Here is a 25,256-nt window from a genome sequence, read left to right on the forward strand (position 1 = left end):
TTGATTCAAATTATATTAGTCACTATATTAGTATTCTCTTTAAATTATATGCAACAAATATTTGAAAGAAGAGAAGTAAAAATATATATATTAAAAAAATAAGCGGTAAAAATTTAAAATTAAATAAAAAAATTTAAAAAATATGCGTATAATAATAATAATGATAATAATAAAAATATATTTTTTATGTGAATAATATTATAGAATTAGCTTTTAATTATATTTAATTATAAATTTAATGTATTCCTTAATTTTATGAATTTATTTAAATTATATTATTTTATTAATTTTATTTTTGATAGAATAAAAAAGTAGAGATAGAGAATGAAAGAGAAAAGAGAGAGAAAGATAAAGGATGAGAGAAGAAATTTGTTAATTTTGGATAGTTTTTTATTTTAATTGTAATCAAAGTAGGACTGACAATAGGTAGGATAGGGTAAGATTTAGACTCTATCCTAACCCTATCTGTGGGTTAAGTTTTTTTTTTTAAATTCTACTCTACCTATCCCTACCCGCACCCTAAAGTTCTAAACTCTACCCTATCTGACCCTATCTGCAGAAAAATAAAAATTTTTTAAACAAATATAAAATTCAACCATTTCAAATTAAAATTAAAAACAATAAAATTTTAAAGAAATCTAACATAAAATTACAAATAATATGATCATCAACTAGCTTCGTAGTTATTTCAAATTTTTATAAGAAAAAGATTGTGGATTCAACACTCACTTACCCTACCCGCAGGTAAACTTGCACCGCATCCTACCCTACTCGCAGCGGGTCGGGTAGATAACCCTACCCGAACGGGTTGGTTTGGGTTGGATACCTGCGCGCAGGGTATATATGGCCACCCCTAAATAAAAAAATATCTCATGACATATTTTAGTTTATTAAATTAATAATATAAACTATAAATCATAAATTATATATAGAGTAGGAAGAATAGAGAGAAATAGAGAAAGGAAGAGAAGTAGATAAGAGAATGGAAAGAGGTAGATTATTAATTTAAAAAAAAAAGATATTTTATCTTAATTTTAATGATAGAGTGTCATATGATATATTTTAGTTTTTAAATTAGTAATATAATATAATTATATTTTAATTTTAATTTTAATTATTAAATTTATAGTTAGTTATTGATAATAATATATAAAAAAGATATAATGGATAAAAAAATAAGAGATAGAAAAAAGAAAAAATAGAAAGAGACAACTTTTAACTTAAAAAAAAATTTAATTTTTATTATAATAAAAATAATATATAATACAGTTTAATTATAAAATTAATAATATATAATAAATTTTTAATCACCAAATACAACATTCAGTTTCAATTTTCAAATGTCAATTCCAGTTCTAAAAAAAATTTTAATTTTTTAAATTTTAAATTTTATTTTAAAAAATAAAATATAATTTCTTATTATTTATTTTATAAATAAGACAACATAAATATAAAAAACTTATTTAAAAATAAAAAATTATACTTTATTCTCTCGAATCAAAATTTAAAAGTTACAAAATCTAAATTTAAAAAACAATTTCAAATTAAAAGGTAAGTACATCTAGCTTCTAGAATTAAGAGGGGGGCATATATAAAAAAAAGGTTTATTGCTTTGACCAAAATTTCGAATTTGGACACCGGACCAAAAAGGAACAGCTGTTTAAGCTAAGGATCTGCTAGCATTATTATGCTTCTATTTTAATCATCAAAAACTAAAAGGAAATGAATATATATATATAAAAGTCAGCCATCATCGTGGAATAAAAACGGCTTGCGCATCAAGCAAGAATTTAGGTGCATCCATGATATGATATAACGCGGCTCTTATTAGTTATTATTAGCATCACATTCACACAAAGTACAATCAGCATTCAATCTCAGAATCTGCACAGTACTACCACTGACAAACTTGAGCACCTTCACCTTGTGAGAGAAAGAGAGTAAGTTCCAAATTTTCAGCATGTAATACTGCAAAAACTTGGTACATATACTCATACTTCTCGCTTTTGTTATTAATAATGTTACTCTTGGACCGAAAATAAATATTTTTTTTATATTTTTAAGGATAGTTGTTAGAAAACATTTACCTAACAAATAAACCAAGTCTTTTATTTTTGAGCAGCTGTGTTTTTTTTTTCCCGGTGCTGAGGTCTGTTCACATTTGAAAATTTTATAATCTCTGTGATGGGTTCCACCAAGTTGGCACTATTATTCTTAAGCTTTAATTGTTTGATTTGAGTTCATTCTAATCGTCCGGTGACACACTTTGACCTTAGTACGATATAAACACACGCCATTTCTTCTTCTGAATCGTTTCAGTATTATTTAATAAAGAAAAGAGACAGAAAGCCACACGTTTTTTTTCCTTCTTTTGTTTGTTCTTCTTCCGTCTGAACAATGTGTTGTTGCCGATTAATGAGACGTATTTAGCGTCCCTCCTTTCTCCCCTGAATCTGCGCTTGTTCTTCGTCCTCGACAAGATCAGCACCTTCAAGAAGTAATAAAGATATTTGTACTTTTTATTAGCATGTTTTGTATCAATGAACAAGTATAAAAAAAACACACAACACAGCAACTTTTTCCTCTTTTTTTTTTTATGTCTGTATATGAAAGTTTGGTATTTATTGCTGTGTGTTTTTATTTTTTATTTTTTTTAATTTTTTCTTTGGATAAATCCGGGACGAATATGAACACTTTTTTTAAGCATATTTATTTTGGAAGAACTTGGAAGAAGCTTAAAATCTGCTTTTTTGTAGCTTCACGTTTCCGAATGCTTTAAACCCTTCACATTTCTGGAAATTAGTTATAACAATAATGTTTAGTGAATCCATACAAATGGTCACTAAGTCTTGCAATTTCTTTGGATTCAAAACAACTCAACAACCTTTATTTATTATTTTTTATCTTAAATAGGGAAGATCTCAACAACCAAATACGTAGAATGGAGTACAAAGAGTACTCAATGATTACGAAATAAGATAAATACTAACTACCATTTTTAATTAATGATCAATATATATTTATTTTTTTTTTTAATTTTCAGAACTGATCTGAGATGGGTGGAGAAAATAGTGTAGATGAAAAAGAGAAGAGTAAAAGTGATGATGAAGCAACCGCATCAGAGAATCAAGGAGAAGCAAAAACCGTGAACGGTGAAAAAGTGGATCAGAAGGGAAAGAAAAATGAGAAGCAGGAAACGGTGCCGTTTCACAAGCTGTTTTACTTTGCAGACTCCACAGACATTCTTTTGATGGTAGCTGGGACCATTGGTGCGATTGGAAATGGCATGGGTTTGCCTCTCATGACGCTCCTCTTTGGTCAAATGATTAATAGCTTCGGTGCTAACCAGCAAAATTCAAACGTGGTGGATGAAGTTTCCAAGGTTAATAACTTATCCTCAAGTTTCTCATTTTTATTATTACTTTTTTTTTTTAACTTGAAAAGAGAAAATGAAAACCTTATGTTACTCTTTTTTTCTTACCATATTATTTCTTTAATATTTTTGTTTATGGCTTTATGGTAATCTTGGGAGTTATTATTATTACTATTTTTTTTGACATGGTTCAGTTAAATGATGAATTTGCAGGTTGCTTTAAAATTTGTGTACTTGGCAATTGGAAGTGGGGTGTCAGCGTTCCTCCGTAAGTTTTGGTTTTTTGTTTCTAATGCCAAAATGTTCTGAGTATTTTATGACATGGGGAAAAAGAGAATGAAATTGAGAGGACCATTTTTTTGTTTTGTTTTCAGAGGTTAGTTGCTGGATGGTCACAGGAGAGAGACAAGCAGCAAGAATCAGGGGATTGTATTTGAAGACTATACTGAGACAAGATGTTGCTTTCTTTGATAGAGAAACAAACACTGGTGAGGTGGTTGGGAGGATGTCCGGTGACACAGTTCTCATACAAGATGCCATGGGTGAGAAGGTAATAATTCTTCTTTCTTTTTTTTTTTCTTTCCTTTTGAAAAAAAGAAAGAGCTCAACATTTACAGTAGAGTTTATTACAATTGAAGAAATAAAGACAACCAAAGTTTTCAAATAATAAGTATAATAATGTATTTATGTAAATTTTTTTTATGTGGTGCCAAGATTTGCATTATAGTAGCATAGAGAAAGATGACAATTGAATTCTTGGCATTTTGAACAGGTTGGGAAGTTTATTCAGCTAGTAGCAACATTTATTGGTGGATATGTGGTTGCATTTATCAAAGGGTGGCTTCTTACTGTTGTGATGTTGTCCACTCTTCCACTTCTTGTTGTGGCTGGTGCTGCCATGGCCATAGGCATAAGCAAGATGGCTTCCAGAGGTCAAGCTGCATATGCAAAAGCTGCACATGTTGTTGAACAAACTATAGGCTCAATAAGAACTGTATGTTTTTCATTTTCTAGAATTAGAATGTGGTTATTACTTGTTGCATAATGTGTTGCTATAATTATGATGCCTACATTTGCAGGTTGCATCCTTTACAGGGGAAAAACAAGCAGTATCTGATTATGACAAGCATCTTGTGGAAGCCTACAAATCAGGACTACAAGAAGGTTCCATGGAAGGGTTTGGTCTAGGCACAATGATGCTTTTTATCTTCTGTGGCTATTCTCTGGCTGTATGGTTTGGCGCAAAGATGGTAATGGAAAAGGGATATAACGGCGGCACGGTGATTAATGTCATTGTTGCCGTGTTAACTGCTTCCATGTAAGGAGCTTCACTAGCTTCTAAGTTCTAGCCAAAACAGGTTCACATTACATAAATGCATTCATACTTCATCTTATTTACATTTTTTTTATTGTATGCGTTAGGTCTCTTGGTCAGGCATCTCCTAGCTTGAGCGCTTTCGCGGCAGGTCAGGCTGCGGCATACAAAATGTTTCAGACAATTGAGAGGAAGCCGGAGATAGATTCGTATGATCCGAGTGGAAAGATATTGGAGGATATCCAAGGTGACATTGTGTTAAGAGATGTTTGTTTCAGTTATCCATCAAGACCTGAGGAATTGATATTCAATGGACTCTCCCTTCATATACCGAGTGGCACCACTGCGGCTTTAGTCGGAGAAAGTGGAAGTGGAAAGTCCACAGTTATCAGTTTGATAGAAAGATTCTATGATCCACAAGCTGGTGAGGTTCTCATTGATGGCATCAACTTGAAAGAGTTTCAGCTTAGGTGGATCAGAGGAAAAATCGGCCTTGTTAGCCAGGAGCCGGTTTTGTTTGCGTCTAGCATTAGGGAGAATATTGCATATGGAAAGGAAGGAGCAACAACTGAGGAGATCAAAGCATCCACTGAACTCGCAAATGCTGCCAAGTTCATCGATAAATTGCCACAGGTTCTAGTAGCTAGAGTTTTACTTGAATTTGTTGAGTAGCAAATATTGGTTTTAACTTTTGACCTTTGCATGCAGGGATTGGACACAATGGTTGGTGAGCATGGAGTTCAGTTGTCCGGGGGACAGAAGCAGCGCATTGCCATAGCGAGAGCGATCCTGAAAGATCCGAGGATTCTGCTTCTAGATGAAGCCACAAGTGCACTGGATGCAGAGTCCGAAAGAGTAGTGCAAGAGGCTCTAGATAGGATCATGGTTAACCGAACTACTGTGGTAGTCGCGCATCGCCTCAGCACAGTGAGGAATGCTGAAATGATTGCTGTGATTCATAGAGGGAAGATGGTTGAGCAAGGTACCACACAACTAACTTTGATCAGAATTCAGAAGCAAAGCTACTTTTTTATGTGTGTGAACTTAAACATGTTCATTGATCAGGTACACACCTAGAATTACTCAAGGATCCTGAGGGAGCTTACTCTCAGCTTGTACGCTTACAACAAGTAAACAAGGAATCAAAAGAAAGTGCAGATCATCAAAGCAAGAATGAACTTTCATCAGAGTCTTTTAGACAATCCAGTCAAAGGAAATCACTCCAAAGATCTATCAGCAGGGGATCATCGATAGGGAACAGCAGCCGCCACTCGTTTAATGTTTCGTTCGGTTTGCCTACTGGAGTTAATGCCCCTGATCCTGACCATGAAATATTCGAAGCTAAGGAAGAAGCGCCGGAGGTTCCACTACTGCGCCTGGCCACCCTCAACAAGCCGGAGATTCCAGTTCTTCTGATTGGATGTTTAGCAGCCGTAGGAAATGGAGTCATATTTCCAATATTCGGAGTCTTGCTTTCTAGTGTGATCAAAACATTCTATGAGCCATTTCATGAGATGAGAAAGGACTCAAGGTTTTGGTCACTAATGTTTGTTGTACTTGGCCTTGCATCGTTTTTTATGATTCCGGCCCGTGCATACTTCTTTTCTGTGGCTGGATCAAAGTTAATTCAACGTATAAGGTTAATGTGTTTCGAGAAGGTTGTCAACATGGAAGTTGGTTGGTTTGATGAGCCGGATAACTCAAGCGGCACCATTGGCGCAAGGCTCTCGGCCGATGCTGCATCCGTTCGCGCCCTTGTTGGCGATGCACTTGGGCTCTTAGTTAATAACATAGCATGCGCGTTGGCTGGTTTAATCATCGCCTTCGTCGCCAGCTGGCAGTTGGCATTGATTGTTCTTGTCTTGCTTCCCCTGGTTGGTATAAATGGATATGTTTCAGTGAAATTCATGAAAGGATTTAGTGCAGATGCAAAGGTGAGTCATTATTTTAGAGTGAATATCGATTGAAATTCTGAATATATGTCAATAATGGAAACTGATGCAGGTGATGTATGAGGAAGCAAGCCAAGTTGCTAATGATGCAGTTGGAAGCATAAGAACTGTTGCCTCATTCTGTGCTGAAGACAAGGTTATGGAACTATATAGGAAGAAATGTGAAGGCCCTATGAAATCAGGGATCAGACAAGGGGTGATTAGTGGATCAGGATTCGGTATTTCATTTTTCTTTATGTTTTGTGTCTATGCAACAAGTTTCTATGCCGGAGCTAGGTTAATGAAGGCCGGGAAGGCGACATTCTCAGATGTTTTCCGGGTACGAACTAACTCATCTTCATCCTTACCTGAAATTCATTGCAAAATGATTAATATTGGTTTTTCTCTTGTTAAAATGGTAAATATTTTGTTTTGCAGGTTTTCTTTGCTTTAACTATGGCTGCTATTGGAGTATCCCAATCAAGTTCCTTTGCCCCTGACTCAAGCAAAGCCAAGTCAGCTGCTGCTTCCATATTTGGAATAATTGATAGGAAATCAAAGATAGATCCTAGTGATGAGTCCGGTAGAACCTTGGATACCGTCAGGGGCGATATCGAGATTTGTCATGTAAGCTTCAAGTATCCATCTCGGCCAGATGTACAAATTTTCCGGGATCTTAGCCTCGCTATCCATTCTGGCAAGGTAAATTTTTCAATAATTTTTCAATAGGCATACAGTTTCGTTCGTGTGAGGTTGATAGTTAAAAATCATTAGATAATAATTGGTAAAACATGTCAAATCTTTTAATTACTCTCACTTATTAACTTCACTTAAAAACAATTACACATGAGTTTTCATCTTTTCAATAGGTGAAAACTCACATATAGTTATCTTCGTATAAAGTTAATAGTTAAAAATCAAGACAACAATTTGGTAAAATATGTCGAATATTTACCGTCTCTCAACTATTAACTTATTGTTTTTTTAGAGTAAACTATACTCAGTTCCCTGGAGGTTATGGTTACCATTAAGAATTGAATTGTAATTGCAGACAGTGGCACTTGTTGGAGAAAGTGGAAGTGGGAAATCAACAGTGATATCGTTGTTACAGAGATTTTATGAGCCAGATTCAGGTGAAATCACACTGGATGGTGTAGAAATAAGGCAGTTACAGCTCAAGTGGTTACGGCAACAAATGGGACTTGTAAGCCAAGAACCAGTGTTGTTCAATGAATCCATCCGTGCAAATATTGCTTATGGAAAAGGTGGGAATGCAACTGAATCAGAAATCATAGCTGCTGCAGAATTGGCCAATGCACATAGGTTTATCAGTGGTTTACATCAGGTAAAACAAATACGCTTGCTTAAGCCTAACGTAAACCTTACTTGTTAATTAAGTTCCTTTGCGAAATCGGTCATCATAATTTGAGCATCATTTATGAATGTGAATTGGTAACTATATAAGGTTTGTCTATAGTTTTAGTTATATTATTTGTGAATTAAGAAAGTAATTAGTATTAAAGGATTTACCGATTTAGAATATTCTGAAAGTGACATTTGTATTTTAAAAACGTTAAGTTTATATTAAAATTTAGTCAAGAAATTAGTTACTATCTAGTTATATATAAATTCATGTGTTGTTTAAAGAGTACACTATTTGATTTAGATTTATCATTGGATGACCAATTCACATATGAACATGTGCTAACTAACTGATGTCATGTTATTCTTCTTAATCTTAGGGATATGACACTATAGTGGGAGAGAGGGGAACCCAATTGTCTGGTGGGCAAAAGCAACGTGTAGCTATAGCACGTGCCATAATCAAAAGTCCAAAGATATTACTATTAGATGAAGCAACAAGTGCATTAGATGCAGAGTCAGAAAGAGTTGTTCAAGATGCATTAGACAAAGTCATGGTCAACAGGACCACCGTGGTCGTGGCACACCGCTTATCCACAATAAAAAACGCTGATGTTATTGCTGTGGTGAAGAACGGAGTTATAGTAGAGAAAGGAAGACATGAAACATTGATTAATGTTAAGGATGGATTTTATGCATCTTTAGTTCAACTTCACACAAGTGCTTCAACTGTGTGAATTTTGCCATTTATTATTATTATTATTATTATTATTATTATTATTATTATTATTATTATTATTATTATCATTATTATGTAAATTATGAGAGGTGCATATGAAAGTCAATACATACCTAATCTCTATCTCGCTTCCATGTAAGAAAATTGTTTCAAACATGAATAGAATACGGGCAGTCGCCTACAATATAGTAATTTGTGATGAAATATATAGTAAGCTTTTTGCATTGATCATGGACTTTATTATAAGAATTTAAATTTTATGTATTATCGGTATAAAAATTTTTATATAAACAATTGTGTATTGATATGCTTTTTTTATATTGGGATTTGTTCTGCCCCAATTAAACAAGAAATAGGGGTCTATCAAGCGGATTTGCACTTCGTCCGTAGAACGAGACTCTCTCTACGTGACACGATCTTTACTAACGAAATCTGGACAGTTAGTGAAAGCTTTCAAAAAGTTGGGGTCTAGCAGAAGGAGGACTCATCAAACAAATTATGGATAAAGGTATCCCTCTTGTTAAGTATGTCACTATAACCTAATCTAATTATCCCATTGTATGGACACGAGTTCATGAACAGAATTTAAGATTAAATAGATTAGTGAAAAAGTTTTAATTTAAATCCTATAGGTTATATGAGATCTGCTTTTAATTGTAAGACTTTGTTACTCTAGTGCAATTTTTTTTAATTTTTTTAAATATGTTAAATTTTTAAATACCAATGCAATTTACTGATAAAAGGCAGGACATATATGTAATAGCATTGATTTAGGAGAGATAATTAGTTATTTTTTAATTGAAAAAGTGAACTACCCACAAATAGTCCAATGGAATTTTAGTTTAAAAATTTACTAATTCATTGGATTAAAAAATAACAAATATTTTATTATAATTTGTAAATAGGAGTATTAATATCTAAATTTAAAAATATATTTCTTCTCATTAAAGTGTATGCAATTTTCTTTTTTTTTTTTTGGAATGAATGCAATTCTCTTCTTTATTATTTTTATATTGTTAAAAAAGTTTCATAAACAATTTTGACATAAACTTTTTAAAGTTTTTATTTGTTATGTATGTATATTCTTAATTAAACTGATACAAAAGTTAATTAATATATTATAATCACTAATTTTGATAAAGAGTAAAGCTACATGGTCATTAAATATTATATTTTTTATCAGTATTTGACCAACAATAATTTGTACTTATATTTATAGAAATTTTATATACAAAAAATATATAATTTGTACATATATTCATTAAAATTTACACATATGAATCAATACGATTTGCATTTATAATTTTTAAAATTTACACATATAAATTATTAAAATTTATTTATTAAAAATAATTCAATATTTATAATGATCAAATAATAATAAAAAATACTAAAAATACTAAAAATTAATGGTCTCCAACAAATTTTCATTGGAAAATTATTATATATTTATATTAATTAACAATTTAAATCGTGTTAGGCATAAATTCAGTATAAAATTAATTTTTTCAATAATAATCTTATCTTTCACGAAATTCGATCTTAATTTAATATCAGTAACATGCAAATTCCATAATCTTACCCATGACAGGTGAGAACGAGGATGATGAAGGCAAAGAAACTAATTAAGTATATGTGAACGTCATGCATGACGAACTTAAATTATACTATTTTTATAGTAACTATCGAAGAAAGAAAAAGGGTATGAATCAACGCATCAAATGCAAATGTCACTTGTGCTAGGTAATGTCAATGCTTGCCGCTAACTTAGCAAATTCATTGAAAGAATCGAAACGAAACCGGTAAAAAAAACAATAATAGGGTACTCACCAAAAATATGAATAAATAAATAATAGGGTAGTCATCTAACTACGTGACATGTACCAAATATATTTAATTTTATCGAATCCAGTGGAACGGCACCTAATATATATTAATTAATTCGGTTTCTGGAAGACAATGACACCTTAGTTACTCTTTGGAATCTAATCAATAATTCAATATGATAATCAACTCATTAACCAAAGAGAAGAGAGACAAAAGGGGCATGTGTGTTGCTTTCAAGTTGACTCAACACAAAAGTTAAACTTAATATCTTACTAATAAATGAAATCAAATCAAATCAAATTGAAAGACTTTGCGTTTGTTAATTTTCTTTAGATTATTTTGGAATGAGGCACAAAGATTCTGTCATCTTTTTAAACCCATTGTTTTCGCTCTCGTTTAATACTCTTTTATTTTAAAATAATGATCGTTTTAATTCTTTTTATATATTAAAAAACAATATATTTAGGTACAAAATAAATTTAGCTAGATACATTTAAATAAGGTCAAGTCTCTTGTGGTTAAAATAATTGTGATGGTTAAAGATGATAGATCAATCTGATAGCAATACCTGGGGAGTCATTCATTTACATTAGTATTAACTGTGTTTGCTTAAGCTACCTTTGATTTTGATGATAACAGAATACACTGAAAATATAATACAAAATATAAAATAAAAAATAGTATTTTTTATATTTTATTTAATAGTAAAATAAATATAAGATAGAAGAAAGAGTTAATTACTAATTCGGTATCCGAAAGATTTAGATGCAAACAAAAAAAAATTTAAAAAAATTATCAACAAAACAACTCATAAATAACTTAAAAATATGATAGAAATAACTATAAATATTATATTTTTATGTGTCAATTTTTTTTATTTAACAAATAACTTATCCATTTGACCCAAATTTTTGCAGCAATATTTAAATAAATATTTAAAATATGCATAAAAAAATTCAAAAAAAAAATTGATCTCTATATTTTTTTAATTTATTTTTTAAAATAATATGGTCATTTACAATAAAATATCTTTTTAAAAAAATTCACTTGACCTAAAATTATCAAAATTTAAGGATAAAAAATTTTATTTTTCTAGTAATACTTGCAAACAATTATATCAAAATCTGATTTTAAAAGTCTTTTTTTAGAATATATATTTAATATTTAGTCTATTTTAGCACATTTTAAAATTTTTCTGGGACTTATTTGTTGTTAATATTTTTTGGAATTATTTTTGTTAGCGATGTAAACTTTTAGATATTACTTTGGTAGTTTACTCTAGAACAAATAACATAAAGTCTAATTTATTTTAATTTTTTTTCTTCACACAAAATTTAGAATAAAAAAATAAAATAATAAAAAATATAATTATAAAAATATGATAGTAATAAAAAAAAGTAAAAAATAAAACCCCAACTAATTTATACAAAAGGACATGTTGTGACTTTCCCAACTAATTTCAGCCATTGGATGCATGAAAAACACATGTCAAGCCAAAACACAAAATATACCCCCAGCATATTGAGCCACATGTCGAGTATTGATGAAATTTGCCCCGTCAAATTTAAAAAATGTCAAAATCTTTTCCCTATTTTAATACATCACCTTCAAATGTTGCCAAGACATCTGATCTTTTTGAAAATTGGACACAAAAAGATCATTTTGCAAATCTTTCTGCTAGTGCTATGATTAACATCACTCATGATAATCTCTGATGACAAAGATGAACCATCCTCTTGAGCCATGTACTATCATCAAGTGTCTTTTCAATTAAAGCAATCCAATTCTCGGTTTAAATTTGATAATCTTTCCCGTCATAGGTATCGAAAACGCTTAAATGATTTTGGAGCACGGATTAATATTCGAACAATTCCACTACATCAACACCATTTATAATAACCATATTTTTACAACTAATTAGTAACAACCATATTTTTATACGTTAAAGAATGTTTAGTATATGAATAGTATTTTTCATATTCGAATGTCTAAACTAGATATTACCATCCAACAAGTTCTTTTTGAATTTGTCACATAAATGATAGGAAATATTAGAAAACGGAACAATAACCTAAGTGAGTATGAAATGTTGCAGATGATCAATAGCAACTCTGCTGAATTCTTAGGAACACTTCACCGAGAATTCTTTGGCGACAACACTGTTGCATCTGAGTCCTGAGAGCTTTGAATCACTTCTTTTACTGGACGTGAGGGATTTTGGGTTATGAGATGACAGATGTTGGTGATGGCAGAGAATTTCTGCTGGTGATAAAATAAATAGGGGTTGATAAGAGGTTATTGTTTGGCCAGGGCTCGAGAATCTTCAGACACATGGATAAATTTTACAAGGTTTTCAATTTTTTCAGAGAGGAATCTTCTTACAGATGATGGGAGACGATATAAGGCTAAAGCTGTGTTAGTAGTGAATTGATTATTTTAATGTTGATGAACTGTCCATAGTTAAGAGATTTTTCTTACTCACTTTCATCAATTGTACATCTTTCATTGTATATACCAACTGGCTCTGATATCATTGGGAAAAAATCTCCAATACTTTAGAATAACTATCTATGAAACACATAATAAGCCTTTCTCAAAAAACGCTACCAGAACAGTCAAACAAAGCGCAAATAAAAGAGTTCGAACTTGCATTTATTTCATAATAATCAACTCCCTTTTTCATTTGAGAAATTTTAAAGGATCTAGTCGATTTCATTTTCTAATAAGCAGGATCCTCATAAGAGGCAATCTTGGAGCATATTTATGAAACTCAAGTAATGAAGACCATAGAAAGAATAAGACTTTCTAAGAAGGAGAGGATTTTAGAATAGAGTCATGATCAATATTTTACAAATGGATATTATTTTCAAGTTGCTTCAAGTTATTAGTTGAAAGTCCTTTAACGATATCGAATTCAAGTTGTTTCAAGCTATATATTTTTGCATGCAATTACGTGACACGATCACGATTTACTCTTAATAAAAGCGACCAGCATTGTCTCGTGTGACTTGTCCCACTAAAACAAAAAATGTGAACAATAAATCAAGTCTTACATGTTAGGAATTGAATATAAAAAATAAGAGTTGATTTGAATTATATTTGTTAATTAATAGTCACAAGCATATTGGTCTATACACTCTGTGTAGCTTTGAATTTTATTGTGCGTATGATTCAAGGTTCACATTGCAGGTAAATACTGAATACGGACCTAGCTTGAAACTTGGAGTAGCAGTTTCAAAATTTCATAAATGAAAACGTCATTTTATATGCCACACTTGAACCAAATAAATTCCATGCCATCTAAATCCTGTCAAAAGTGATAAGATTTTAAATTGTTAATATAAGTGAATAATATGGGATTGTATGGATTTGGTAAATCGAGTTGTTTGTCAAGTTAATTTTCTTCTTCAACAACGAAATATTCTTGCACTAGATGCTATTGACTACATGAATAAAAAATTATTTTTATTGTGTATCATACCTGGAATAAGTCCATTTATATCTAGATTTTTCAGATCACCTCATTTCAGAGTCTTTGAGGTATATTTCTAATATCAATCACTAGACAATCTTCCTTCTTATCTATCTACCTGGACGAATATTTTGATGGTATTTTTCCTACATTATCAAACTATTTAAAATGAGATTATGCTATCTTTTAAATAATAGGTGATACTCGGATTTCTTTTCTCAATTTTCTATCTTGTATTTTGTCTGTTGGTATATACGATCAATTGATAGAAATAAAATACATAAATTTTTTACTTGCAAGAATAAAAAGAGTAACAATAACCACTCACAACAATAACAGCAGCACAATAATACTTAATAGCGACAGAAAAATCACATAAACTATAAATTAGAGGCAAGCTAGCACACTAAGCTTTTTATCGTGAAAAATTTTCTCAATGTGAGAAGTAAAAATCACAAGGCACCAAAACTAAAAAATAGTTTCACTATGATGAAAAATAGGATACAAGAGAGTTACAAATTACTGCACTAAACGTGCATACAACAAGCCAAACAACCCAAGTATCAAAGTTTACAAAATAAGAACAAGAAGATAAAAATACCATAAAAATAAAGGTGCTATGCGTGACCATATCTCTAGCTATAGAGGTCAAATTGAAGTTCCGAACAGTAAAAATGAAGAACTAGGTGTCCGAAACATACTACAAATCCACAGCAACCAATTTATAGAGACAGCTTTGTATATGCGCAAAAATAACTTTTTCTCTTCTCTTCTCTCTAACGTTTGGTGTTCTTCTTGCAAATGAAACTTCTCTCACTCAACCCTAATTTATCTTAGCCACTTCAACTATTCATGGGTCTTGAAGGTTGTAGAAGATTTAGAGAAAGGAGGTTGAATCTATGGCATTCTTTTACTTTAATGAATTTTGTCTTTACTTGCATACTTTTACTTAGAATCTGTTTGAACTGTGCAGCAAAAATTTTATGAGACAATTCGATTTTGTCTCATAAATAATAGAAAACAGAATGTTGAGAAAGAGAAGAAGAATGGTACCAGTATGTATCCTGGTTCAGTTGCCTTATGCAATGCAACCTACATCCAGTTGTGGTGGAATTTTTACTATAGTTAAAGTATTAGATACACCAATTCATAGGATTCACGCAATCCTTTCTCTCTCAAGTTCTTACCTAACTTGACTTGGTTATGCTAATACCGAACTCTTCACTCTAAGTGCTAATCCGACTTAGGAAGGGGTACCTCACAGGTACAAGACACAAGACTTAATAAACAACCTAAAGAAATCTGAAATCACTCTAGGCATTTCTCTCAAGTGTATCACTCAGCCTTTTGTCACTCATAGGTTTTTTCTTGATTCCTCTCTTTCATCCTTTTTCCACTCAAGAAATTACAGAAAGATATGCATTGAAAATAAAATGCGCACTGTAAAACATGAAGGAGAGTAATACTTCAACAGCCTCAGTTGCTATAAGTTGAAGTGGATTTAGTTGACTCTAATTGAGTTCTTCATCTTGGCGGAATGATTCTTTGACTAGAAAATACTGTCCAAGGTTGATGAACTCTTCACAAAGAATCACTTTAGAACAAACTCAAAATCTGGTTCTCTCTCATTGTCTTCAGAAAGAAGAAAAAATTTCTTTTGTACCTCTTTCAATGTTGCTGAGTTGCTTTCTTCCAAGTCAACTCCTCGAGCTGTGTGATTTACCAACTTACTATTTCACTATTTTCAATTAATCCCTAAATTAGGAAGTTTGAATCTGAGCTTTTTTGCTTGACCGAAAACCTCAGGATAGCAATGAAAAAGTTGTTCAGTGGTAAACCCAGATCTGAACCATTGAGCTAGAGCTTTGTCCCCAAGAAACAATTTTGGCCTTTGATTCACAGGAGTGATTATCAGAAATCACTTTTTCCATTTATCCCAAATTGGAGTAGCAAAGAGTTGGAGAAGGAGTGAAGAAAGTAAATTGCATGCAAATGGAAATAAATCACCTTTAACTTCTGACTTAGCTTAAATGGGTTTGATTTGGGTGATTAGACCTTTGCTTTTCGCTTAACCTTTCTCTTTCCTTCTTCTCTAGTGAATGAATAGAGAAGAAGAAGCTCTCTCTCTCTCTCTCTCTTTCTGATTTTGACCAAAGTGTAACACCCTAATTACCCTAAGCCTGACCTCTAGCCGTAAAACAAAGGTTAATCAGAGATTACGATAATCCTAAAGCTTATACATAAATATATATAGAAAGAAATAATAATTCTAGAAGCCTGATGAAAAAATAAGCTCAAAAATCGAGAGTTATAAAAACGCAAAACGTTCACATGAAGCCACAAACTTAAGGCACAAGATAAAGGTACAAGATAACAAAATATAAGAGTATAATGATCATAAGATACTAGCCCCGGCATGTGGAGTTTGGGTTGACTAGTTAACTACTGACATAAAGAGTTTTGAAAATAAAACAGCTTATACTAAATATCTCTCATAAAGTAAGCCTCTAAGGCAAAATAAAATACAAAAGTGAGAGTGATAATAAAAATAAATCCAAAGACTCCAAATTACATAATAAAGGTCCTCCGCTCTGTCACCGTCAAGCAACTCACCGAGGTGGGTTGCGGCCTGCATCTGAAAAACAACAACAAAGTATGAAATGAGAACCGGAGGTTCTCATTATGGTAACAGTACCCAGTAATGTAAGATATAAGACTCCGGGACGCCAGAGACAATCCTAGAGCTTCATATCAACACAAGATTCAAGCTTAAAGCATAACTAAAATTAAAACCATAACTTTAAAACTTAACATTTATAAAATAGGGTAAACTATCCTAAGGGATTTCTAACTATCAGATCACCGTTGTCCCACAGCCTTCACCAGCCTAACTGCCATGCGATCCCATCGCCATCGCCTACCGAGCTTCCTCAATCCCAGTAGAAAGCACAATTAATTACAATGCAAGTAAAACACAAGTATAGGCATATATGTCAAGTAATTTAAATAGGCAATTAGGCATGTTATACAATTAGGCATACAATTCAAGTCGGCAAAACAAGCAAGCAGATAAAAGATGCACATGATGAATGCCTATCCTATAGGCTGTGATATCACATTGTCGGTTCAACTGCCAACCCGACACATCTCCATGGAGATGTCGCCTTTGGGAATCATAATGGGAACCCCTGAGATATGGTGCTCGGAACACCGTCTAGGATTTTGTGCCTGCACACTCTAGTGATCCGAAGGGATGCGAGCGGGATACTATTGCCACAGACTTCACATCTCAACGTAAGCGAGACGAACCACCGCCCTTACGCCGCCGCCGCTACCTCGACAGGCAGGATCCAACCAAACCGTTCCCACTAGGCGCATACCGTCTCAACAATCTCAGTATAAAACAGTGATTCAGTGGTTTTCAGAAATCATTTTTCAATATATTATGGATCCATCACTCCATTCCGAGTCCCAGACTCATCTAAACCACTGCCAATTCATAATTTCCATTCCAAACTCATTAGTTCACCGCTTTCACAATTCCTTATCAATAATCATCAATACCATACGCCAGCTTCTCATTCAACCAAACCCATCCTCAGTACACCAGAAACCTAAGCCTCCGTTCTATAACTTTTCAAGGTAATACCAAATTAAATCTTCTAGGACCTTTTCTATGTTTTGATACCCAAAAATAAGCCAAAGAGTCTTATATAAGTGTCACGGAAGTTTACAAGCTTGTCTGGAAGGTGAAACAGTTGAAAACAAGATTTTTATTGAAAAATAGGGGAGTGTGCGTATGCACAGGGCAGTGTGCATACGCACAGGGGTGTGCCTGCGCACGTCCAAGAGGATTTTCAAGACGTGTGCATATGCATAGAGGTGTGTGTATGCACAGGAGTAAAATTTTTCAATTCTGTTTGCTCGCACAAAGCGCGCGAACGCCCTCAACAGAATACACCTTCCAACGTGTGCTTGCACACAAGGTTGTGCGCAAACTTCGTTGGTTGTGTGCATGCATAGAGCATACTAGCACTCCCATCGGTAGCCATATCCCCGTCTGTGCGTGCGCACAAGGCTGTGTGTGCACAGGTTCAAAAATCCACGGGTTGTGCGTGTGCACAGGGTTGTGCATGCGCACACAAACCAGAAATCATAAAATTTTGCAACATTGCAGAATTCAGATTTTGATCACAAACTTTGAATGATCATAACTTTCTCTACCAAAAATCAATTTCCTACAAACTTCATATCAATTTAAAGCTCTCAAAGCCATCTTTAATTTAAAATAAATTTCATTCAATTTTAAGCTTTGAGGATCAAGTTATGATCCGTCAAAATTAGCCCAAAACTCATTTTTACAAAAAATTTACAAGTTCTCAACCTTCCAATTTCCCAACCAAAACCAAACCACAATCTCATCAAACTCCAAAACACCTCATATCTCACACTTTTCATACCTCAATTCACCACTTCACCTTATGCAATCGTCAATTCCAATTATCAATTACATAACACTACATTCATTTCTCAACTAACACATTAATCAATTATCATTCCACCATTACCAACAATCATCATAATCAATCTCAACATCAATCTTCAATACTTTATTCTCAACATCAACATTACAATTCATCAACAACCCAATTCATCAAATCATCATACATCATCATACAATAATTCCAACAACCAATTTAATTCAATCCTATCCTATGAGTCACTAGCCTAAGTGTCCAGAAATATTATATATTACATAGAAGAAACCGAAACCATACCTTGACCAATTTCCAATATGCACAAAACACCAAATCCTCAACCAAGGTCAACAAGTCTAGCCACCAAGTCCACTTTCAAGCAATTTAAGTCACCAATACACTCCACACAACAGCAATTCAAGCTAGACATTACACAAATACCATAAATCAAACCTAGGGTTTCATATATACACAAAACCACAAGAGATCAAGTATGCTCACCTTACCAAATGTGAATTGGGTCAAAACCCAATAGTAATCAGGTGCTAGAGTGCACCTAAACACCTAAAATCATAAAATTTCACTCAATACAAAACCCAAAAACTCGAAATTCTTAGGACAGTAAAATGGGCAGAGAACTTCGAGAAGCTTACTACAAGACTTAGCTAGAAGTGACGGGCTCGACAAGAGCTTCGCGTAGCCGCTGACAGCACGTAAATCGGAGAACCGTAGCTTAAGTTATAGCCACCAGAAGTAGAGGATGAATAGTAACAGTCTCTTTTAGCTCTCTTCTCTCACCTCTCATGCAGCTGCTGTTGTGACTTATGAAGGGTAAAGTGGCTGAAATAGCCTTCACTTAAGTATATATATATATATATATATATATATATGTTGGGCTTGGGCCCAACTTGGACCGGTCCAAACCGTTAGTGTTTTTGGCCCGTTTGTCCCAATTTCGGGCAAAACCTTTAAAATTAGTATTCGATTTTAAAATTTAATTATTTTCCTAAGTTTTTTTTTCTGTTTTTACTACTCTTACACAGTATCGGACATACTTTAACCAGTTCAACCGGTTTATCCGCCGGTTCACAGTCTACGCGGTTTTCCGTAAAAAGTACATTTTCCAACTCAGAAAAATCTACTGAGTCCAAAAATTATAATTAAATTTTCTAATTAATATTCTAAAATTTTGAACCTAATTCAGAAAATTAAATTATTATTATTTAACGTTAATTAATCGGTTAATTAATTTGCGGTTCTTACACAAAGCACACTTGTGAAGTGCTTTGGAAGGCTTCAGCTTGAGTGATGTACCTAGGGCTTGGATTCTCTTCACTTACCTCTCAGTCCATGTGATTTCTTTGTTACTTCTCATTTGGGCTTCGTTTGTAAATATTGCCCACAATAGCAGATTCTATTTCTTTGTTCTATTTTGGGCTGCTGCTATGTTTATTTTTTTCCTACAACACTAAATAAGACCATCAAAACTAATTGGGTGTTTATCCCAATAAAATAATATTTGTCATCGTCAAATTAAAATTAGTTATATACATAACTCAACAATCTCCCCATTGATGACAAACATAATTATAATATTGATTAAAGGGATTGATTTTGAATAAGGTTAAGGAACTCCCTTTAAGTGATGTCACTTGCTTTTGTGTTGTTCTCCCTTTTCTTTTCAGAGTTGTTCCCCCTAAATGTGTGCTATTCTCTTCTTTCCTGTTTACATATTCTTATAGAGAACATAATGATATACTACACTCAATTCAACTTAACTAATGGATTATATACAACCAGCAACTAAAAATCCAGCCCAATACCAAATAAAATAGGGCAAAATCTGAACAAAATAGAGCAACAAACATCCAAAATAGAGATACATGCAACATATACACCTTACACATAGCACACAACATAACACATGCAATCTGCTACATTTGCTACTATTACTACTACTCCTCCTTTTGTCATCAAGCTAAGGAAGGAAATTAAACCAAATGTCAAACCTACAACAAAATGTTAGAGTAAAGTTCAAACATCTGAATAGCTGAAATGAAAGGTAACAATGGTTTAACAATTTACAGTCATTTGAAATAAAACACAGAGAAGTCCCAAAGTAAACAACAACAGTTTTTATGAGACAAAAGTAAACACAGGGCGGCAGCATTAGGAGACAATTTCAGGCATCCAAACCATCCTCTTCAGAACCGGCATCTTCTTCAGGATCGGTGGCAGCATTGTCATCCTCTTGGAGATTATCAATGAATTTCGAGAATACTGCCACTCTATCTCTGGATTTCCTGAGGAAGTTTTCATGCTTGGTGGCTAGTTTCCTTTGCTCTTTACTCATAGCAATCAGATGGTTTGACTGAGAGACAAACTCTTGTACCACATCTTTAACAACTTCATACAGAATAGTTTTGTGTCCAATGGAGGTTAAAGTACTCGAGGCAGATGGAGGAGGGGATTCTTCTGGTTCATAGTCATCATCATCAAGAACCACCCTTTCAGTTCGAGTTGGTCCATTTTTCTGCTGTTTCACTGAACCATCTCCTTTTATATATGAGTATCTATTTTCATATGTCTCATTTGACAAGTCAACACCAAAATATTCAAAAATATAGGTTAAGAACATGCCATAAGGAAGAACTTTATCCTTCTCTCTTCTAACGCTATCAAACATATACCTTACTATTAAATATGCAAAAGAGATTTCTGTTTTTGTGAGAATAGCATACAAAACTAGAGTATCAGTGTTAGACACCCTTTGATGTGAGCCACTCTGAAGAAAGATGATATAGTTCACTATGCAGTGCAACTAAGCATGAGTGTAACCCGGGGCTTTGTGAGTTGGAATGATTCCATCAATCAAAGAAATGTGTTCACATACATAGGCCAGAGCATCATTGTAAGAGAGACCTACCTCTTCATCCCATTACCTGAGGTGTATGCACAAGCACCAACATCAGTGTATTTCAATGAATCACTGATGGTTTCTATTCATACCTTGACCCAAGAACCCGGTCTAGGGTTAATAAAGACAAAGGGCCGACCTATAAAGGTAGGCCACGCTCCCACTACCCGACCTTTCTAAAGAGGTCGAATATCCACAAACAGGCCTGATAAAGGCCCAATACGACGAAGTCACCACCTCCCAAAAGGCGGTTGCCCAAAGATAAGATTCTACCAGAAGATATCAGATAAGATAAATATCCTTTTCCTAAGGGAGGTCATCTATTCTACTATAAATACACTGGAGTCCTCAGGTACCACCACCAACCTCCTCACGAGGAACCAAAGCAGGCGGTACCTCGACATAAACAAGTCGGACTCTGCCAACCAGACTGGACTTGGACATCCCGTTCAAGACCGACCTCAGCGTTTCAGGTAACTCTCGGAACAGTTTCATTGTTCAGTACTATGTCATGACCTTTTACATAGGAATGGACACTGCCCTCATGATAAGTCATATTTGCATAAAATTCCTTGACTAAAACTGGGTAAACTAGTTTTTATATTTTAAAAATATGGTTCCAGTAAAGAAATTCAAGATTTTCAGTAAATGCAAAACCTTTCTTTTTCAGATTTGGTAAATCAACCAGAAAGGTGGGGCATAAGGTACTGTGAGCAATAATACCCTCATAGAAATTATTATTCATGGTAGATAAAAAATGGTGAGGATTGTAAATTTGAGTGAGAGGTCATGAAGTGTGATTTGTGTGCAAAAAGGTCAATGGAAGGCTCTTTAAGAGTTTTGAGAGGATGCGAGATTTACCTCTTTGAGGACGAGAAGGAGCAGACCTAGGTTTAGGTCTGGTAGGTTCAGGCACTGGTTCCTCAGCAGCGGGACGCTTCCGTTTTGAAGTGCTGGGCTTGGAAGGAGCGCTGGGTGGAGCGGTTGGCTTGAAGGAGGAAGGAGACCTCGAAGGGTTTTGTTTGAGCCATGCAATCTGTTCGAGGAGGAGATGTAGGTGGAGAAGGAGAAGGTGTAAAGGTGTGATCTTGAGAGCGTGTAGAGGGTTTCGTTTTTGCTGGGAGCTTGAGAACCTTTTCACAAGGAGGCTTTTGAAGAATAGTTTTCTTCCACATTTGGTTGAACCCTGGTTTCGAAAGAAGAGGAGCATTAATGGTAGTGGGGAAGAAACGAGGGGTTAGTGGAAGGCTTTATGAGGAGAGAGGTTTGGTAATTGCCACACAAAAGAAGATTTCTTGAAATCATACAACTGCATCACCTATGACTAGACTTTAAAAAGACTTGACATCACAAAAATATGATTTTCTTTCGTTAAAAAATAAATTAATTTAAAATTTAAACCTTTTTACTAAAAGAAAAAATAAAATTAACATGTGGACAATGTAACACTCATTTGGGCCCAAGGGTTGTTGAGTTTAAAAAAACATATTGGACCACTCAAATTCTGAATTTAAGGTTTATCCCAGATGATTTAGCACATGCATTAGATCCCAGAAGATGAAGTTTAGAAAGATGGTTCTTCATTTCACCCAGAATTGTCTCATCCCAACCTGAGAGACAAAAACTTCAACAAACACATCAGCAATGCGCAAACAATGAATCATGACTTAAAATTTCTAGATTAGTTCTAAGCTTGCAAAATCTGTCTTCAGCTAGAGGTTATCTACTAATTGATCTTCTGATTTAACAAATTGAATGCTAATATTCCCCTTTTGAACATGTTCTCTTATTGGGTGAAATCTCACCTCAATATGTTTAGTTCTAGAGTACAAAACTGGATTTTTGGAAATATTGATGGTGCTCATGTTATCACATAACAAGGAAATATTTTCAGCATTTAAATTATAATCAGCAAGTTGTGTTTTCAACCAAATAAGCTGAGAACAACATGAAGAAGTAGAAATATACTCAGCCTATGTAGTGGACAACGCCACTATGGACTGCTTCTAACTTGACCATACATTTAGAGACTTTCCAAGGAAACAACATATGCCTGATGTGCCCCTTCTATCCACTCTATCTCTAGTAAAATCTACATCACAATAACCAAGTGCAGAAAATTCATCAATTTTAGGGCACCATAAACCAAAATTAGATGTGCCATGAACATATCTAATGATTCTTTTAACTACTGAAAGATGTGATTCTTTTAGTTTTGATTGGAATCTTGAACACATTCCAATATTTTGCATAATGTCAGGTCTAGAAAAAGTTAGGTACATAAGAGATCCAATCATTCCTCTGTACCTAGTCTCATCAACATCTTTCTCATTTTCTCCCTTTTCTAATTTAGAGTTAGGGTGCATGGGAGTTCCCATGGGTTTGGCATTTTTCATACCAAATTTCTTAACTAGTTCCTTGGCATACTTTTCTTGATGAATAAAAATACCATTTTCAGTTTGCTTAATTTATAGCCCAACGAAAAAGTTAAGTTCACCCATCATACTCATGTCAAATTCGCTTGTCATGAGCTTTCCAAATTCAGTACAAAGGGTCTCATTAGCTGATCCAAAAATAATATCATCAACATAAATTTGGACTAGAATGAAAGAATCATTAGAATTCTTAATAAATAGAGTAGTGTCTGTGGTGCCTTTTTGAAAACTAATTTTCAAAAGAAAAGAGATAAGTCTTTCATACCAAGCCCTAGGTGCTTGTCTCAACCCATAGAGAGCTTTTGAGAGTTTGAAAACATGATTAGGAAATTTTTCATTTTCAAAACCAGGTGGCTGTGCCACATACACTTCTCTATCTATTACACCATTTAGAAAAGCACATTTCACATCCATTTGATATAATTTAAAATCACAATGAGCAGCATAGGCTGGAAGAAGTCTTATGGCTTCCGTTCGGGCAAATGGTGCAAATGATTCATCAAAGTCTATCCCTTCCTCTTGGTCATATGCTTGTGCCACGAGTCTTGCTTTGTTTCTAGCAACGCTATCATCCTCTCCTAGCTTGTTCCAAAATATCCACTTGGTGCCTGTTACTTTCTTGTCACTTGGATTTGGAACTAATGTCCAAACTTGGTTCTTTTCAAACTCATGAAGCTCTTCCTCCATGGTCTTTTGATGAGCGGATAATTTATACGCTTTTTGGCATTGTTTTTAGGTAGTTTTTAGTAGGATCTAGCTACTTTTAGGGATATTTTTATTAGTTTTATGTAAAATTCACATTTCTGGACTTTAGTATGAGTTTGTGTATTTTTCTGTGATTTCAGATATTTTCTGGTTGAAATTGAGGGACCTGAGCAAAACTCTGATAAGGAGGCTGACAAAGGACTGCTGATGCTGTTGGATTCTGACCTTCCTGCACTCGAAATGGATTTTCTGGAGCTACAAAACTCCAAATGGCGCTCTCTCAACGGCGTTAGAAAGTAGACTTCCAGAGCTTTCCAGCAAAATATAATAATTCATACTTTGTTCGAGATTAGATGATGCAAACTGGCGTTCAACTCCAGTTCCATGCTGTATTCTGGAGTCAAACGCCCGAAACACGTCACAAACCAGAGTTAAACGCCAAAAACATGTTACAACTTGGTGTTTAACTCCAAGAAAAGTCTCTGCATGTGTAAAGCTCAAGCTCAGCCCAAGCACACATCAAGTGGGCTCCGAAAGTGGATTTCTGCATCAATTACTTATTTCTGTAAACCCTAATAACTAGTTTAGTATAAATAGAACTTTTTACTATTGTACTAGGCATCTTTTGACAATATAGTCTCTTTACCATTCGGTCTTTTGAACATTCATGGGGGTTGGCCATTCGGCCATGCCTGGACCTTC

The 25,256-nt window shown here is 33.8% G+C and overlaps 1 protein-coding gene across 1 annotated transcript; it reads left to right on the plus strand.

The window, feature by feature from the left end:
• Positions 1 to 1,768: 1,768 nt before the first annotated feature.
• LOC130947811 (ABC transporter B family member 11-like) lies at positions 1,769 to 8,946 on the plus strand. Its single transcript, XM_057876527.1, has 13 exons — positions 1,769 to 1,940; positions 3,044 to 3,382; positions 3,587 to 3,641; positions 3,748 to 3,923; positions 4,146 to 4,367; positions 4,453 to 4,691; positions 4,796 to 5,321; positions 5,397 to 5,670; positions 5,754 to 6,622; positions 6,693 to 6,959; positions 7,058 to 7,321; positions 7,671 to 7,964; positions 8,362 to 8,946. The coding sequence occupies exons 2-13, from the start codon at positions 3,056 to 3,058 to the stop codon at positions 8,716 to 8,718; spliced, it is 3,870 nt and encodes a 1,289-aa protein (XP_057732510.1). The 5' UTR covers positions 1,769 to 1,940; positions 3,044 to 3,055; the 3' UTR covers positions 8,719 to 8,946.
• Positions 8,947 to 25,256: the final 16,310 nt, after the last annotated feature.

The sequence above is a fragment of the Arachis stenosperma genome, chromosome 9 (assembly GCF_014773155.1).
Source record: "Arachis stenosperma cultivar V10309 chromosome 9, arast.V10309.gnm1.PFL2, whole genome shotgun sequence".
In the NCBI taxonomy this organism is placed as follows: domain Eukaryota; kingdom Viridiplantae; phylum Streptophyta; class Magnoliopsida; order Fabales; family Fabaceae; genus Arachis; species Arachis stenosperma.